Genomic DNA, 17,367 nt, shown 5'->3' with positions numbered 1-17,367 from the left:
TTTTATTTCTGTTCAGTATAAAATCATTCATTTCATTCAGATCAGATGAAATCAATCACTAAAAAGGAGACAAGGTGGGTGGGCGGGGCTAATTATGTGCTTCTGTCGAGTGGGAGTGGAAACAAATTAATAGAACCCGAAAACTGGACATAACAATCTACAAGAAAATGTCTTCAACTAATTTTCGGAAATATATAGTTGAAAAATGGTCGAAAATATCAAAAGTGCAAAAATCAGTCTTACCTTATCAAATACTGGCTCCGCCCACGCACCCTCTATTTTCTTAGAAGGTATGTTATTTGCCAAAATCAGTCTTATCTAAGCAATTCCTAGCCCCGCCCACCCACCCGCTCTCTTCTCATTCTAACGACTAATTTTATTTCTATTCAATATAAGATCATTTATTTCATTCAGATCGGATAAAATCAATCACTAAAAAGAAGACAGGGTGGGTGGGCGGGGTTAATTATGATTATCTGTCGAGTGGGAGTGGAAATTAATAATAGAAACCGAAAATGACTTCTGGACATAGAAATCTACAAGAAAATGTCTTCAACTAATTTTCGGAAATAGTTGAAAAATGATCGAATATGTCAAAAATGCCAAAATCACTCTTATCTTATCAAATATTAACCCCGCCCACCCGCCCTAAAAAATTTATACCAGGCGATTTTGACGGAACTTCAAAAATAACCGTATTTCAATTGGCGATTTTGCAAAAACGGTGGGAATTTTCGATGAAACGAAGCCGAAAATCACTTCTGGTTGAAAAATGGTCGAAAATGTCAAAAGTGCCAAAATCAGTCTTATCTATTTAAAATGCTAAAATTGTTGGAAAAAAAATCAAAACTATAACATTTTACGATTTAACTTTGTTGTTGAAAAACCGATTGCAAACGTTTTAAAATGGTTAATTAAATCGATCCGAGAAATATGATCTTTTTAATAATAATTAATAGAACGACAATTAACCACTCATCGATAAAACGTGACACTATTACATTATTGGCTTTTTCCAATATTTTCGATGCCAATAAATGTGGTGTACCAGCTACCTCTACAGATAATTTTCCCACTGCAATGTATGCAACGTATTGCCCATTAGAATTTGTAGTTTCATCTACTGCTATCCAAATATCGTGAACCCTAATATCTGTTCTAACTCTACTCGCCCCGCCCACCCACCCTCTCTTTTGTTTTAGGGTATTTCATTTGCCAAAATTGTTTTTTTTCCGTAATCTACTACAGCCCCGTAGCTACGGGGGGGCAAGAGGAGGCTGAGCCCCTCTAGCAGTTGTGGTTGCCCCCCCTGGAAGACTTATACATTATAAATTTCAAATTAGTAATAAAATTTCAATATAATGCCGATTGCCGAAGCATATTAACTGGCCCCACCCGCCCCACCTTTATTTTCGTACAGGGTATATTATTTGGCAATATCACCTTACCGTTGATGTTGACCGTATAAAAAAATGAACATGTCACATTTTATTCCATAGCCTACTATGTAGGTACTTGAGAAAGGTCAAAAATATTATATGGATTTTCTAAAAATTGAGCTTTTATTGAAATGGACAAAAAATAGACAAAAAATTCTGAGATGTAGATCTCGACGAGTTTAGTCAAAAAACATAAGGTCTTGCTGCTATTCGGTTTCCAAGTCGAATTTTTAAAATTTCTCAAAAATTATACTCCTATTTCTTTTGACGATTCTAGAAAAATTTTACAAATTTTCGATCAAATAAAACCAAAAACAACATCTGAAGATTGAAATAAATAAAAGAATGACTTTCGGTAATTTTTGGAAATGCTAAGAAAAGTGAAAATTTATTTAGTTTTCAAAAATTGAGCTTTTGTTAGAGTTGACAAAAAATTCTGAAATATAGATCTCGATGAGCTTAATCGAAAAACATGTTCATGCTCCCGGAGCAAAATTTACGAAATATTGGGTTCTACCTAAAATTTCTAAAAAATCTCAAAAGTGACTTAAAAAAAAGTTATTTCTTTATGCGATTGTGGAAAAATTCGACGAAATATCAAAAAAATAAAACCAAAAATAACATCTGTAGATCGAAATCAATAAAGAGATCCCTTTTGCTAATTTTCGAAGATGCTTGGGAAAAGTCAAAAAATGTATATGGATTTTCAAAAATTGAGCTTTTGTTGAAATTAACAAAAAATCAACAAAAAATTCCGAGATGTAGATCTCGATGAGCTTAATCCAAAAACATAAGGTCTTGATGGTCCCAGACCAAGATTTTCGAAAAATTCGGTTTCAAAGTCGACATTTCAAAATTTCTCAAAAATTACGTTTTTTTTTGGCGGCTTTGGAAAAATTGTACAAATTTTCGAGAAAATAAAACCAAAAACAACATTTGGAGATCGAAATCGATAAAGAGATCCCTTTTGCTAATTTTCGAAAACGGTTGGGAAAAGTCATAAACATTTTATAGATTTTCAAAAATTTAGCTTTTGTTGAAGTTGACTAAAAATCCACAAAAAAATCTGAAATGTTGATCTCGACGAGCTCAATCAAAAAACACAAGGTCTAGATGGTCCCAGATCAAGATTTTCGAAACATTCGGTTTCAAAGTTCAAAAATTACATTTCGTTTGGCGATTGCTGAAAAATTTTACGACTTTTCAACCTAATAAAACCAAAAACAACATCTGGAGATCGAAATCAATAAAGGAATCCCTTTTGGTAATCTCGAACGTGCTTGAAAAAAGTCAAAAATTTGATACAGGTTTTCAAAAATTGCCATATTTCTTCCGTCGATTCTGGAAAAATTGTAAGAATTTTCAAAAAAATTGAATCCAAAACGATTTTTGGAAATCGACATGAACAAGGGAGTCTCTTTTGATAATTTTTAAAAATGCTTGGGGAAAGTCAAAAATTTTATATGGGTTTTCAAAAATTGAACTTTCGTAAAAGTTGACAAAAAATTCTGAAATATAGATTTGGACGAGCTTAAAAAAACATGACAGGTTCATGGTACCGGATCAAAATTTTCGAAATTCTCGGTTTCGACCTCGAATTTTCAAAATTTCTCAAAAATTACCATATTTCTTTTGGCGATTGTGGAAAAATTGTACGAATTTTCGAAAAAATAACCAAAAACAACATCTGGAGATCGAAATCAATAAAGGAATCCCTTTTGGTAATCTCGAACGTGCTTGAAAAAAAGTCAAAAATTTGACACAGGTTCTCACAAATTGCCATATTTCTCCCGTCGATTCTGGAGAAAAGTTAGAATTTTCAAAAAAATTGAATCCAAAACGATTTCTGGAAATCGAGATGAACAAAGGAATCTCTTTTGGTAATTTTCGAAAATGCTTGGGAAAAGCCAAAAATTTTATATGGGTTTTAAAAAATTGAACTTTCGTAAAAGTTGACAAAAAATTCTGAAATATTGATTTCGACGAGCTTAAAAAAACATGACAGGTTCAAGGTTCCGGATCAAAATTTTCGAAATACTCGGTTTCGAGCTGGAATTTTCAAAATTTCTCAAAAATTACCATATTTCTTTTGGCGATTATGGAAAAATTGTACGAATTTTCGAAAAAACAACCAAAAACAACATCTGGAGATCGAAATCAATAAAGGAATCCCTTTTGGTAATTTCGAATGTGCTTGAAAAAAGTCAAAAATTTGATACAGGTTCTCAAAAATTGCCATTTTTCTTCCGTCGATTCTGCAAAAAATGTAAGAATTTTCAAAAAAATTGAATCCAAAACGATTTTTGGAAGAAATCGAGATGAACAAAGAAATTCTTTTGGTAATTTTCGAAAATGCTTGGGAAAAGTCAAAAATTTTATATGGGTTTCCAAAAATTGAGCTTTTGTTAAAGTTGACAAAAAATTCTGAAATACACATCTCAACGAGTTTAAAAAAACATGACGAGTTCATGGTTCCGTACCAAAATTTTCGAAATATTTGGTTTCGAAGTCGGATTTTTAAAATATGTACTAAACATGCAAAAAAATAAACTCAAACAAATTGGATGTTACCTATATGGCCACTACACAAATTTTTGGATGCAGTACAGCTGTTTGTGAATCTACATTCTCTGTTTTAACCAGCATTTTAACCAAGTACCGTATTAATTTTTTGGACTTCGACAGGTTTTTACGAAAATTTAGCGTAAAAAATCGACGTTTCCAATTATTTTAATGTTCTTTCAAATACAAAAACTCAGAAAAAATAAAGTAGTTATCTGAGTGTATTATTAAAATATAAATATTTACATGAAGCCCCCTCTGTCGACACACTTGCCCCCCCTGAATAAGTTTTCTAGCTACGGGGCTGAATCTACATCATAAAGAATGTTTTAATATTTTTTTGGGACTCCTGAAACCCCCGTACATAACGTACTGAAGAGTTAATCCGCCATTTTCCGGACACCCGGTATAACTTTAAAGCTTGCGCACCCATTAAATTCAAAAGTCATTCCTTTACTTCTGGTTTCAATTGCATAAAAAAACTCTCAATTTTTTGTTTGGAAATTCTAAAGTTTTCCTTGAGGTTGCCAACAAGCCTTAAATTGTGGCATGTTAAAATCCATTGTAAATATTTTCTATAAATTCTCTTCTTTATTAATTTCTTAACTGTTCTTTAGTTCTTTAGAGTTCGCAGCGCTATGTTTTATTTTCAAAAATCTGTCTTATTTATATTCCACTGTTTCCTAGCTAACTACCTTATCTGACTAGATTTATAATCTATATAAAAGTAAAACTAATTAATTATTACACAACAAGAGAAAATGACACTGATTGAATTAGTTTCCAAAATTTCCACAGCCTTCGTGTATCACTGGTTGCATACTTCCAATGAATTGTGGACTACCAGATCATAACTATGAAATTATTATTATATTATTTTCGATTATTTATCTCTGGGTAAATTGATTTAACTTGTGTTAGTTTCTAATACGTCGATAATTTTTCCCTCGAAAACATTTTCCATTAGGTGTCACCATTCCTCAAGCGATCTCCCCTTCAAATAAATTCCGGGAGACCACACTCTCAGCATCAAGTGCAGTTACATACGGCCACACTAAGACGTTATCCTTGGCCATCCCCCTAAGGTCTTGGAGTGGGTCAGTTCCCATTAGCATTTTCTGTGAAAATAGGTTTTTGCGTGTCGTTTCCGGGGCGCGGGGGAGTCTCTCGGTAGTGATGACTTTAGCGAAAACGAGGGCGAGATAGGAGGATTCGTGTGTCTGTTGACATGGTTCCAGCACCACTAGTCACATCTATCGCCCACGTCTCTCCCAACATTGGCCCTGACGTCGGCGTCTGGGCGTCGTCCTGTCTAAGACGTGGGTGCCCCCATTCATTACAACACTCTTCCCCACATTTCTCGGCCGTTAGTCATGCTTGCACACCGGAGTTTCGCTGCATCGCGCACTAGCAATTTCTAATACGAAAAAACAAAATTAAGCAATTATTTTTTGGTGTTTGTTCTTGTGATCGAGTTTGTCTTTTCTGTTGCAGACGAAGGCGCACCTGGACGTATTAGCCGACGCGCTTCTGCGGTGGGCGCGCGGACGTTAACCCCCTATGCCTCCGGGCGGTCGGGGGACGCCCGAAGTCAGGTCCGCGCGTTCCTCACCGCCCCACCTCCGCCCACCGACTAGCGTATACTTCAGAGAGTTAAAAGACTTCGCAAGTAGCAGCCGCGGACGACACACCACTGGATGGAGTACTAGGGGACTTTGCTCACCAAAAAAAACAACACAACAACAACAACAAAAAATCTGACTCGGAAGCATTAAGAGAATAAGTCATTCAACAATAGTGGTCTGTGTGTGTGGGTCCCGTCAAGCTGCAGCTCGCTGTGTAGTTTCATTCCCAATAGTGCATTCCACTAGGAGCCTCTCCAACTGAACCTCCCTCGGACGTCTGAAGAAGGCCTTAGCTACTTTTATTCCTTCTATTACACCCCGTTTTCTTGCAGATCAGACCGGTAGTTGGTGCTCTGTAGCGTTGGTTCTTTTCCCGAAAATCCGACACTGCGCCAAACGATGCTCGTTTGGTGGTGTGTGGAAAGTCAATCAAATTGTTTAGAAGATAAATGATACGTTAAAGCCTGTTTGTTACAAATTTATCACTGTTAATATTGTTAATATTCTAAAAAAAAAAAAGAAAGTATGAGAGACTTATATTGTGACCAGTCTCGACTCGTTAGATCGTTCGGAAGGAGCTCGAGAGCACTCGGAAAGCCCCAAAACGCTCAACGCCAGCCACTATACGCACTTATAATAAATCATGTAGAAACCAAGAAAATTATATAAAAAAAAAAATGATACTTAGGTGTAGTCTATTATACTAAGTGTGGCATTGTACGACTAAATATTTATTGAAGAATCATGCTTTCGATGTAAGATATATTTATAATTACGCACTTATAGACAACTGGCTGCTGTTAGGAGTTTGTTGAGGGCGAAGGAGCACATTCTGCGGCAAAAACACGGAGGCTGGGCCGTCGTTCGGAAACCGGTCGCTACGCGAGAGGCGTCAGACGAGGACGAAAAGACGACGAGGACGAAGGGAAGGACGTGTGTCAGTTAATGGTATCGGGCGATGATTCCGCGTCATCCTGAGCCACCGAAATCCATCAACTGACATTTTAAAGGCAGTAGTCGACGGATTCCCAACAACGGTTTTAATGTTTTTCCCCCAGAATGTGCCGGATTCGTAGCGGAAGCGTCAAAAAGAGGGATGTTTTTCGTCTCGAGAAAACCGAAAAATTAGGTCGTAAGTTTAACTGGTGAGGCAGTTTGTTACTAAATAATTAAAAAAGAAAAATAACTAAAAACGCGTATAGCTTATGAAGAACTGACGATAAAAGCGATTTATTTTTGTACTCATTGCTGTGGTCTACGCAAGGTCGTCCTGAAAAATATCCTTCTTGGGCTGCACGAGTCGAGACATTAGAGTCGGCTAATTGAGTTTAGTTTCCTTGTATTTAATCTACTAACCGAAAGAAGAAAAAGAGCTCTGGATCAGTTTGCGTTCCGTTGAAAACATTTTTCGTTTAAGACTCGATATGAACGAAGAAGCATCGGCCTACGAACCTAGCTTGTAGCTGAATACGTAGACTTCCGTGGCTGCAAGTGTTTACAGCAGTCTCCGGTGTGGAAATCGATTCTGGAACTCAAAACAACTGGAAGCGGTTCGCGAGTCAATAACCTCCGTAATTCGGGATACACGTCCCGATTAATCATCGGGAGAAAAAGGTATAAGCGATGGATGAGTTATGGGGAGCTAGAGAACTGCCAGAACGGTGAACGCTTGCAGCCATGCAAACAACCAAACAGGGGAAATTCGGACCCTCGAAAGAAATTATTTTTCCACACACACATACGCAAAAGATATGATTAGGTTTTAGTTGTTTCTCAGGGTCAAAAGGCATTAATGTTCCACATTCCTTATCCACGCGATCCTTCCTATCGCCCGAGAACGTCTCTTCTTCGGAGGGTTCTTCGGGCACTCTCAAAAAGAATCGTTCCTGACGTAGAAACTAAGAACTGCACTGCTGCACGAGAGCACTAAATGCACCAATTTTCCTTCGTCGTATGTGTTGGAGTTTTTCGTTTCGTTCGTTCGTTCCTTCGTTGGTTGGTTTAATTCATTTCTTTGTGTTTTTGTTTTTCTCAAGTGCACGATTATACAGCGCTGAAGTGATGTGAAGTAACGGCAAAGCCGAGTTTTTTAATGTGATATATTCCTGCCACTGAAACTTTACAGTGTTTTCTCCTAATGTTTAACTGTGTGTGACTTTTTATCAATATTTATAGAATCGGCCGACTCCTTAAATTTAAACTAAATGTTATTTTTGTACGTGCGCCGGCTCAACGACGTTGATTTCGCTTCGTTTTGCGTTGGTCAAGAGGGAGCTGATTTCTCATTATTCTAGTCAATTTCTAGTCTGTAAACGATAACCAAAGTAATAAACAACATATATCAAGTGTAACTTGCAATAATTATTATCATCGTACTTGTGTGTCATATAAAATTTGAAAGTTACTTTTTGAAATCTATTAGTGAAAGAGACACAATCACTTTCGTCGAATTTCGAGATCAATACGAGCGATTTGAAACGTAATTTTTGAATGTTATATTATTGAACTCGAGAAAGCATCGTTTGAAATTTTTAGTCCAAGTTCCTGTATTGTAGTTTAAGTTGAACATAAGTAATATATAATGCGTTAGGACGCGACGCGCTCTAATTTAACAATTATTTTTGTACAAAACTATAAGCGCTAAGTTGTGGAAGGTTTCAAAAATGCTTTCGGACCCCGACCGGGTTAGTGTAACATTTAAGGAGTCCCGACACGGCACCTGCACATAAATTATAATATAAATTAAAAAGTAATAAAAATATATTCTATAAAATATGAAGATATTTATTTTTTACGTGTTTAGTTTTGACTAAAGTAGTAACTGTTCATATGAATGTTTATAATAACAAGAAAATCTGCACTGATCTCTCTAAATTTTGGTACATGTGTTCTATTATAATAGATGTCACCATGCACTAACGCACAAACCGGCGCCGCAAGACACCGGCGACGCCCGCCCCCGGGCGTCCCCCGCGTCTTGCCGCCCCCTCCGCACTTAGTCTAGTGAAATTGTCGCAACCAAAAAGTCCCGCTCCTCATCCTCGACTCCTCTCACCCATGATTGACCCGAAACCGGGCGGGCGCGCCGCCACCGGAGCCGCGCCGGCGACTCTAACACTTATTGAAACTGACGGCCTAAATATTTTTATAAATGAAGAAAATAAAATAGATATTCGTTGACTGATCATTCTGCGCCTGTCATAGTTTTTTCAAAGACGCCGGGTCGTCTCCCACGCAGACGTACACCGCCGGCCCGGCCCGGCCCCGACGCCGGCCCGCCCGCGAACCGCTACCTTATTAATGTGTAAATGAGTATATTTTACTATTAGCCTATTTAAAAACAGTATGATGTACAATATATTACGATACGATGTACTATACTAGAAATCGGAGGTGCGCTATTTACAGATCGCAGAGTGTCCAAGTGACATCTCTAAGAGTATGGGGTAACATCTATCCTGATACATACCTATTATTATTATAACAGTAAATAATTATAAATGTACAATAAATGCCTCAGCCAATAAAATGGTCTTAAAATTGACCGGACTCTCTGTTAACGCCCCGCCCACCACCCCCTCTTCCCACGACGAGAAAATCCAGACTGACAAAAGAAAACATATCCATCCACCCCATTAAAAAGGATGCTCACAAAAAAAACATTACATCTGTAGGTGGATTTAATTATCAGATGCTTGGAAAAAAAGTGACCGTCTATACATATACGGGAAGACGCAATAAGACAGTTATTGTTTTTAGTTATAATGCCATTTGTGGTTGAAATTTTGTCTTGGTAACAGAGTAAATGGGCAGTTGAGTTTCGAAAATGTCAAAATTTGGCCGAAATTTGAAGAAGGGGGGACCATTGAAAAATTTCAATCTTAAAAAAGTCGTCAAAAAATTCTGAAAAAATTCAGGGATGTAGATCTCGACTTGCTAATTCCAAAAATATAGAATGTTTGGAGTCACGGAGCAAAATTTTCGCTAGAATCGCTACGAATTGCGAGTTTTTGAAGGTTTCTAATAATTTCGATATTTCAACTTGCGATTCTGGAAAAACGGTTGCAGTTATCAAAGAAACGAGACCGGAAGTGTGTTCTAGGGCTCGAAATCTACAAGAAAATGTATTCAGTTAAGTTTCGAAAATGTCAAAATTTGGCCGAAATTTGAAGAAGGGGGGACCATTGAAAAATTTCAATTTTAAATAAGTCTTCAAAAAATTCTGAAAAAATTCAGAGATGTAGATCTCGACTTGCTGATTCCAAAAATATAGAATGTTTGGGGTCACGGAGCAAAATCTTCGGTAGAATCGGTACGAAAAACGAATTTTTGAAGATTTCTAAAAATTTCGATATTTCAACGGTCGATTCTGGAAAAACGGTTGCAGTTATCAAAGAAACGAGACCGGAAGTGTGTTCTAGGGCTCGAAATCTACAAGAAAATGTATTCAGTTAAGTTTCGAAAATGTCAAATTTTGGCCGAAATTTGAAGAAGGGGGGACCATTGAAAAATTTCAAATTTTAAAAAGGCGTCTAATAATTCTGAAAAAATTCAGAGATGTAGATCTCGACTTGCTGATTCCAACAATATAGAATGTTTGGGGTCACGAAGCAAAATTTTCGCTAGAATCGGTACGAAATGCGAATTTTTGAAGATTTCTAAAAATTTCGATATTTAAACAGTCGATTCTGGAAAAACGGCTGGAGTTATCAAAGAAACGAGACCGGAAGTGTGTTCTAGGGCTCGAAATCTACAAGAAAATGTATTCAGTTAAGTTTCGAAAATGTCAAAATTTGGCCGAAATTTGAAGAAGTGGGGACCATTGAAAAATTTCAAATTTTAAAAAAGCGTCTAAAAATTCTGAAAAAATTCAGGGACGTAGATCTCGACGTGCTGATTCCAAAAATATAGGCTGTTGATGGTTGCGGAGGGACATTTTCGGAAAAATCGATACGAAATGCCTAATTTATCGAATTTTCAAAAATTTCAATATTTCAACCGTCGATTCTGGAAAAACGGTTTCAGCTATCAAAAAATCGAGGCCGGAAGTGAGTTCTAGAGCGCGAAATCTACAAGAAAATGTACTCAGTTAGGTTTCGAAAATGTCAAAATTTGGCCGAAATTTGAAAAAGGGGGGAGGGACCATTGGAAAATTTTCACTTTTGAAAAAGTCGTTTAAAAATTCTGAAAAAATTCAGGGACGTAGATCTCGACGTGCTGATTCCAAAAATATGGGCTGTTGGTGGTCGCGGAGCGACATTTTCGGAAAAATCGGTACGAAATGCCTAATTTATCGAATTTTCAAAAATTTTAAATATTTCAACCGTCGATTTTGGAAAAACGGTTGCAGCTATCAAAAAATCGAGGCCGGAAGTGAGTTCTAGAGCTCGAAATCTACAAGAAAATGTACTCAGTTAGGTTTCGAAAATGTCAAAATTTGGCCGAAATTTGAAGAAGGGGGGACCATTGGAAAATTTTCACTTTTGAAAAAGTCGTTTAAAAATTCTGAAAAAATTCAGGGACGTAGATCTCGACGTGCTGATTCCAAAAATATAGGCTGTTGATGGTCGCGGAGCGACATTTTCGGAAAAATCGGTACGAAATGCCTAATTTATCGAATTTTCAAAAATTTTAAATATTTCAACCGTCGATTTTGGAAAAACGGTTGCAGTTATCAAAAAATCGAGGTCGAAAGTGAGTTCTAGAGCTCGAAATCTACAAGAAAATGTACTCAGTTAGGTTTCGAAAATGTCAAAATTTGGCCGAAATTTTAAGAAGGGGGGACCATTGGAAAATTTTCACTTTTGAAAAAGTCGTTTAAAAATTCTGAAAAAATTCAGGGACGTAGATCTCGACGTGCTGATTCCAAAAATATAGGCTGTTGATGGTCGCGGAGCGACATTTTCGGAAAAATCGGTACGAAATGCCTACTTTATCGAATTTTCAAAAATTTCAATATTTCAACCGTCGAATCTGGAAAAACGGTTGCAGCTATCAAAGAATCGAGGCCGGAAGTGAGTTCTAGAGCTCTAAATCTACAAGAAAATGTACTCAGTTAGGTTTCGAAAATGTCAAAATTTGGCCGAAATTTGAAGAAGGGGGGAGGGACCATTGGAAAATTTTCACTTTTGAAAAAGTCGTTTAAAAATTCTGAAAAAATTCAGGGACGTAGATCTCGACGTGCTGATTCCAAAAATATGGGCTGTTGATGGTCGCGGAGCGACATTTTCGGAAAAATCGGTACGAAATGCCTAATTTATCGAATTTTCAAAAATTTCGATATTTCAACCGTCGATTCTGGAAAAACGGTTGCAGCTATCAAAGAATCGAGGCCGGAAGTGAGTTCTAGAGCTCGAAATCTACAAGAAAATGTACTCAGTTAGGTTTCGAAAATGTCAAAATTTGGCCGAAATTTGAAGAAGGGGGGACCATTGGAAAATTTTCACTTTTGAAAAAGTCGTTTAAAAATTCTGAAAAAATTCAGGGACGTAGATCTCGACGTGCTGATTCCAAAAATATAGGCTGTTGATGGTCGCGGAACGACATTTTCGGAAAAATCGGTACGAAATGCCTAATTTATCGAATTTTCAAAAATTTCGATATTTCAACCGTCGATTCTGGAAAAACGGTTACAGCTAACAAAGAATCGAGGTCGGAAGTGAGTTCTAGAGCTCGAAATCTACAAGAAAATGTACTCAGTTAGGTTTCGTAAATGTCAAAATTTGGCCGAAATTTGAAGAAGGGGGGACCATTGGAAAATTTTCACTTTTGAAAAGGTCGTTTAAAAATTCTGAAAAAATTCAGGGACGTAGATCTCGACGTGCTGATTCCAAAAATATAGGCTGTTGATGGTCGCGGAGCGACATTTTCAAAAAAATCGGTACGAAATGCCTAATTTATCGAATTTTCAAAAATTTCGATATTTCAACCGTCGATTCTGGAAAAACGGTTGCAGCTATCAAAGAATCGAGGCCGGAAGTGAGTTCTAGAGCTCGAAATCTACAAGAAAATGTACTCAGTTAGGTTTCGAAAATGTCAAAATTTGGCCGAAATTTGAAGAAGGGGGGACCATTGGAAAATTTTCACTTTTGAAAAAGTCGTTTAAAAATTCTGAAAAAATTCAGGGACGTAGATCTCGACGTGCTGATTCCAAAAATATAGGCTGTTGATGGTCGCATAGCGACATTTTCGAAAAAATCCATACGAAATGCCTAATTTATCGAATTTTCAAAAATTTCGATATTTCAACCGTCGATTCTGGAAAAACGGTTGCAGCTATCAAAGAATCGAGGCCGGAAGTGAGTTCTAGAGCTCGAAATCTACAAGAAAATGTACTCAGTTAGGTTTCGAAAATGTCAAAATTTGGCCGAAATTTGAAGAAGGGGGGCCATTGGAAAATTTTCACTTTTGAAAAAGTCGTTTAAAAATTCTGAAAAAATTCAGGGACGTAGATCTCGACGTGCTGATTACAAAAATATAGGCTGTTGATGGTCGCGGAGCGACATTTTCGAAAAAATCGGTACGAAATGCCTAATTTATCGAATTTTCAAAAATTTCGATATTTCAACCGTCGATTCTGGAAAAACGGTTGCAGCTATCAAAGAATCGAGGCCGGAAGTGAGTTCTAGAGCTCGAAATCTACAAGAAAATGTGCTCAGTTAGGTTTCGAAAATGTCAAAATTTGGCCGAAATTTGAAGAAGTGGGGACCATTGGAAAATTTTCACTTTTGAAAAAGTGCTGATTCCAAAAATATAGGCTGTTGATGGTCGCGGAGCGACATTTTCGGAAAAATCGATACGAAATGCTTAATTTATCGAATTTTCAAAAATTTCGATATTTCAACCGTCGATTCTGGAAAAACGGTTGCAGCTATCAAAGAATCGAGGCCGGAAGTGAGTTCTAGAGCTCGAAATCCACAAGAAAATGTGCTCAGTTAGGTTTCGAAAATGTCAAAATTTGGCCGAAATTTGAAGAAGGGGGGACCATTGGAAAATTTTCACTTTTGAAAAAGTCGTTTAAAAATTCTGAAAAAATTCAGGGACGTAGATCTCGACGTGCTGATTCCAAAAATATAGGCTGTTGATGGTCGCGGAGCGACATTTTCGGAAAAATCGGTACGAAATGCCTAATTTATCGAATTTTCAAAAATTTCGATATTTCAACCGTCGATTCTGGAAAAACGGTTGCAGCTATCAAAAAATCGAGGCCGGAAGTGAGTTCTAGAGCTCGAAATCTACAAGAAAATGTACTCAGTTAGGTTTCGAAAATGTCAAAATTTGGCCGAAATTTGAAGAAGGGGGGACCATTGGAAAATTTTCACTTTTGAAAAAATCGTTTAAAAATTCTGAAAAAATTCAGGGACGTAGATCTCGACGTGCTGATTCCAAAAATATAGGCTGTTGATGGTCGCGGAGCGACATTTTCGAAAACATCGGTACGAAATGCCTAATTTATCGAATTTTCAAAAATTTCGATATTTCAACCGTCGATTCTGGAAAAACGGTTACAGCTATCAAAGAATCGAGGCCGGAAGTGAGTTCTAGAGCTCGAAATCTACAAGAAAATGTACTCAGTTAGGTTTCGAAAATGTCAAAATTTGGCCGAAATTTGAAGAAGGGGGGACCATTGGAAAATTTTCACTTTTGAAAAAGTCGTTTAAAAATTCTGAAAAAATTCAGGGACGTAGATCTCGACGTGCTGATTCCAAAAATATAGGCTGTTGATGGTCGCATAGCGACATTTTCGAAAAAATCCATACGAAATGCCTAATTTATCGAATTTTCAAAAATTTCGATATTTCAACCGTCGATTCTGGAAAAACGGTTGCAGCTATCAAAGAATCGAGGCCGGAAGTGAGTTCTAGAGCTCGAAATCTACAAGAAAATGTGCTCAGTTAGGTTTCGAAAATGTCAAAATTTGGCCGAAATTTGAAGAAGGGGGGACCATTGGAAAATTTTCACTTTTGAAAAAGTGCTGATTCCAAAAATATAGGCTGTTGATGGTCGCGGAGCGACATTTTCGGAAAAATCGATACGAAATGCTTAATTTATCGAATTTTCAAAAATTTCGATATTTCAACCGTCGATTCTGGAAAAACGGTTGCAGCTATCAAAGAATCGAGGCCGGAAGTGGGTTCTAGAGCTCGAAATCTACAAGAAAATGTATTCAGTTAGGTTTCGAAAATGTCAAAATTTGGCCGAAATTTGAAGAAGGGGGGACCATTGGAAAATTTTCACTTTTGAAAAAGTCGTTTAAAAATTCTGAAAAAATTCAGGGACGTAGATCTCGGCGTGCTGATTCCAAAAATATAGGCTGTTGATGGTCGCGGAGCGACATTTTCGAAAAAATCGGTACGAAATGCCTAATTTATCGAATTTTCAAAAATTTCGATATTTCAACAGTCGATTCTGGAAAAACGGTTGGAGTTATCAAAGAAACGAGACCGGAAGTATGTTCTAGGGCTCGAAATCTACAAGAAAATGTTTTCAGTTAAGTTTCGAAAATGTCAAAATTTGGCCGAAATTTGAAGAAGGGGGGACCATTGGAAAATTTTCACTTTTGAAAAAGTCGTTTAAAAATTCTGAAAAAATTCAGGGACGTAGATCTCGACGTTCTGATTCCAAACATATAGGCTGTTGATGGTCGCGGAGCGACATTTTCGAAAAAATCGGTACGAAATGCCTAATTTATCGAATTTTCAAAAATTTCGATATTTCAACCGTCGATTCTGGAAAAACGGTTGCAGCTATCAAAGAATCGAGGCCGGAAGTGAGTTCTAGAGCTCGAAATCTACAAGAAAATGTACTCAGTTAGGTTTCGAAAATGTCAAAATTTGGCCGAAATTTGAAGAAGGGGGGACCATTGGAAAATTTTCACTTTTGAAAAAGTCGTTTAAAAATTCTGAAAAAATTCAGGGACGTAGATCTCGACGTGCTGATTCCAAAAATATGGGCTGTTGATGGTCGCGGAGCGACATTTTCGGAAAAATCGGTACGAAATGCCTAATTTATCGAATTTTCAAAAATTTCAATACTTCAACCGTCGATTCTGGAAAAACGGTTGCAGCTATCAAAGAATCGAGGCCGGAAGTGAGTTCTAGAGCTCGAAATCTACAAGAAAATGTACTCAGTTAGGTTTCGCAAATGTCAAAATTTGGCCGAAATTTGAAGAAGGGGGGACCATTGGAAAATTTTCACTTTTGAAAAAGTCGTTTAAAAATTCTGAAAAAATTCAGGGACGTAGATCTCGACGTTCTGATTCCAAACATATAGGCTGTTGATGGTCGCGGAGCGACATTTTCGAAAAAATCGGTACGAAATGCCCAATTTATCGAATTTTCAAAAATTTCGATATTTCAACCGTCGATTCTGGAAAAACGGTTACAGCTATCAAAGAATCGAGGCCGGAAGTGAGTTCTAGAGCTCGAAATCTACAAGAAAATGTACTCAGTTAGGTTTCGAAAATGTCAAAATTTGGCCGAAATTTGAAGAAGGGGGGACCATTGGAAAATTTTCACTTTTGAAAAAGTCGTTTAAAAATTCTGAAAAAATTCAGGGACGTAGATCTCGACGTGCTGATTCCAAAAATATATACTGTTGATGGTCGCGGAGCGACATTTTCGAAAAAATCGGTACGAAATGCCTAATTTATCGAATTTTCAAAAATTTCGATATTTCAACAGTCGATTCTGGAAAAACGGTTGGAGTTATCAAAGAAACTAGACCGGAAGTGTGTTCTAGGGCTCGAAATCTACAAGAAAATGTATTCAGTTAGGTTTCGAAAATGTCAAAATTTGGCCGAAATTTGAAGAAGGGGGGACCATTGGAAAATTTTCACTTTTGAAAAAGTCGTTTAAAAATTCTGAAAAAATTCAGGGACGTAGATCTCGACGTGCTGATTCCAAAAATATGGGCTGTTGATGGTCGCGGAGCGACATTTTCGGAAAAATCGGTACGAAATGCCTAATTTATCGAATTTTCAAAAATTTCAATACTTCAACCGTCGATTCTGGAAAAACGGTTGCAGTTATCAAAGAATCGAGGCCGGAAGTGAGTTCTAGAGCTCGAAATCTACAAGAAAATGTACTCAGTTAGGTTTCGAAAATGTCAAAATTTGGCCGAAATTTGAAGAAGGGGGGACCATTGGAAAATTTTCACTTTTGAAAAAGTCGTTTAAAAATTCTGAAAAAATTCAGGGACGTAGATCTCGACGTGCTGATTCCAAAAATATAGGCTGTTGATGGTCGCGGAGCGACATTTTCGAAAACATCGGTACGAAATGCCTAATTTATCGAATTTTCAAAAATTTTAAATATTTTAACCGTCGATTTTGGAAAAACGGTTGCAGCTATCAAAAAATCGAGGCCGGAAGTGAGTTCTAGAGCTCGAAATCTACAAGAAAATGTACTTAGTTAGGTTTCGAAAATGTCAAAATTTGACCGAAATTTGAAGAAGGGGGGACCATTGGAAAATTTTCACTTTTGAAAAAGTCGTTTAAAAATTCTGAAAAAATTCAGGGACGTAGATCTCGGCGTGCTGATTCCAAAAATATAGGCTGTTGATGGTCGCGGAGCGACATTTTCGAAAAAATCGGTACGAAATGCCTAATTTATCGAATTTTCAAAAATTTCGATACTTCGACAGTCGATTCTGGAAAAACGGTTGGAGTTATCAAAGAAACGAGACCGGAAGTGTGTTCTAGGGCTCGAAATCTACAAGAAAATGTATTCAGTTAAGTTTCG

The 17,367-nt window shown here is 37.1% G+C and overlaps 2 protein-coding genes across 2 annotated transcripts in view; one reads left to right on the top strand and one right to left on the bottom strand.

Moving 5' to 3' along the window:
• Window positions 1–9,170, top strand: part of Jeb (jelly belly) — a 156,124-nt gene extending 146,954 nt beyond the window's left edge. Inside the window, exon 3 of the mRNA XM_064070124.1 lies at window positions 5,496–9,170. Within this exon, the coding sequence (XP_063926194.1) occupies window positions 5,496–5,555 (60 nt within the window). The 3' untranslated portion in view covers window positions 5,556–9,170. The remainder of the gene's footprint in view (window positions 1–5,495) is intronic.
• The window catches only part of LOC135139789 (U-Asilidin(12)-Dg3b-like), a 134,005-nt gene that overhangs the window by 7,767 nt on the left and 108,871 nt on the right, over window positions 1–17,367 (bottom strand). The gene's annotated exons all lie outside the window — the stretch shown is intronic.

Source organism: Zophobas morio, unplaced genomic scaffold, assembly GCF_036711695.1.
Source record: "Zophobas morio isolate AGI-343-1 ecotype UQ-CSIRO unplaced genomic scaffold, CSIRO_AGI_Zmor_V1 ptg000033l, whole genome shotgun sequence".
NCBI classification, from domain to species: Eukaryota; Metazoa; Arthropoda; class Insecta; order Coleoptera; family Tenebrionidae; genus Zophobas; species Zophobas morio.
This window is presented reverse-complemented; position numbering and strand designations above follow the sequence as displayed.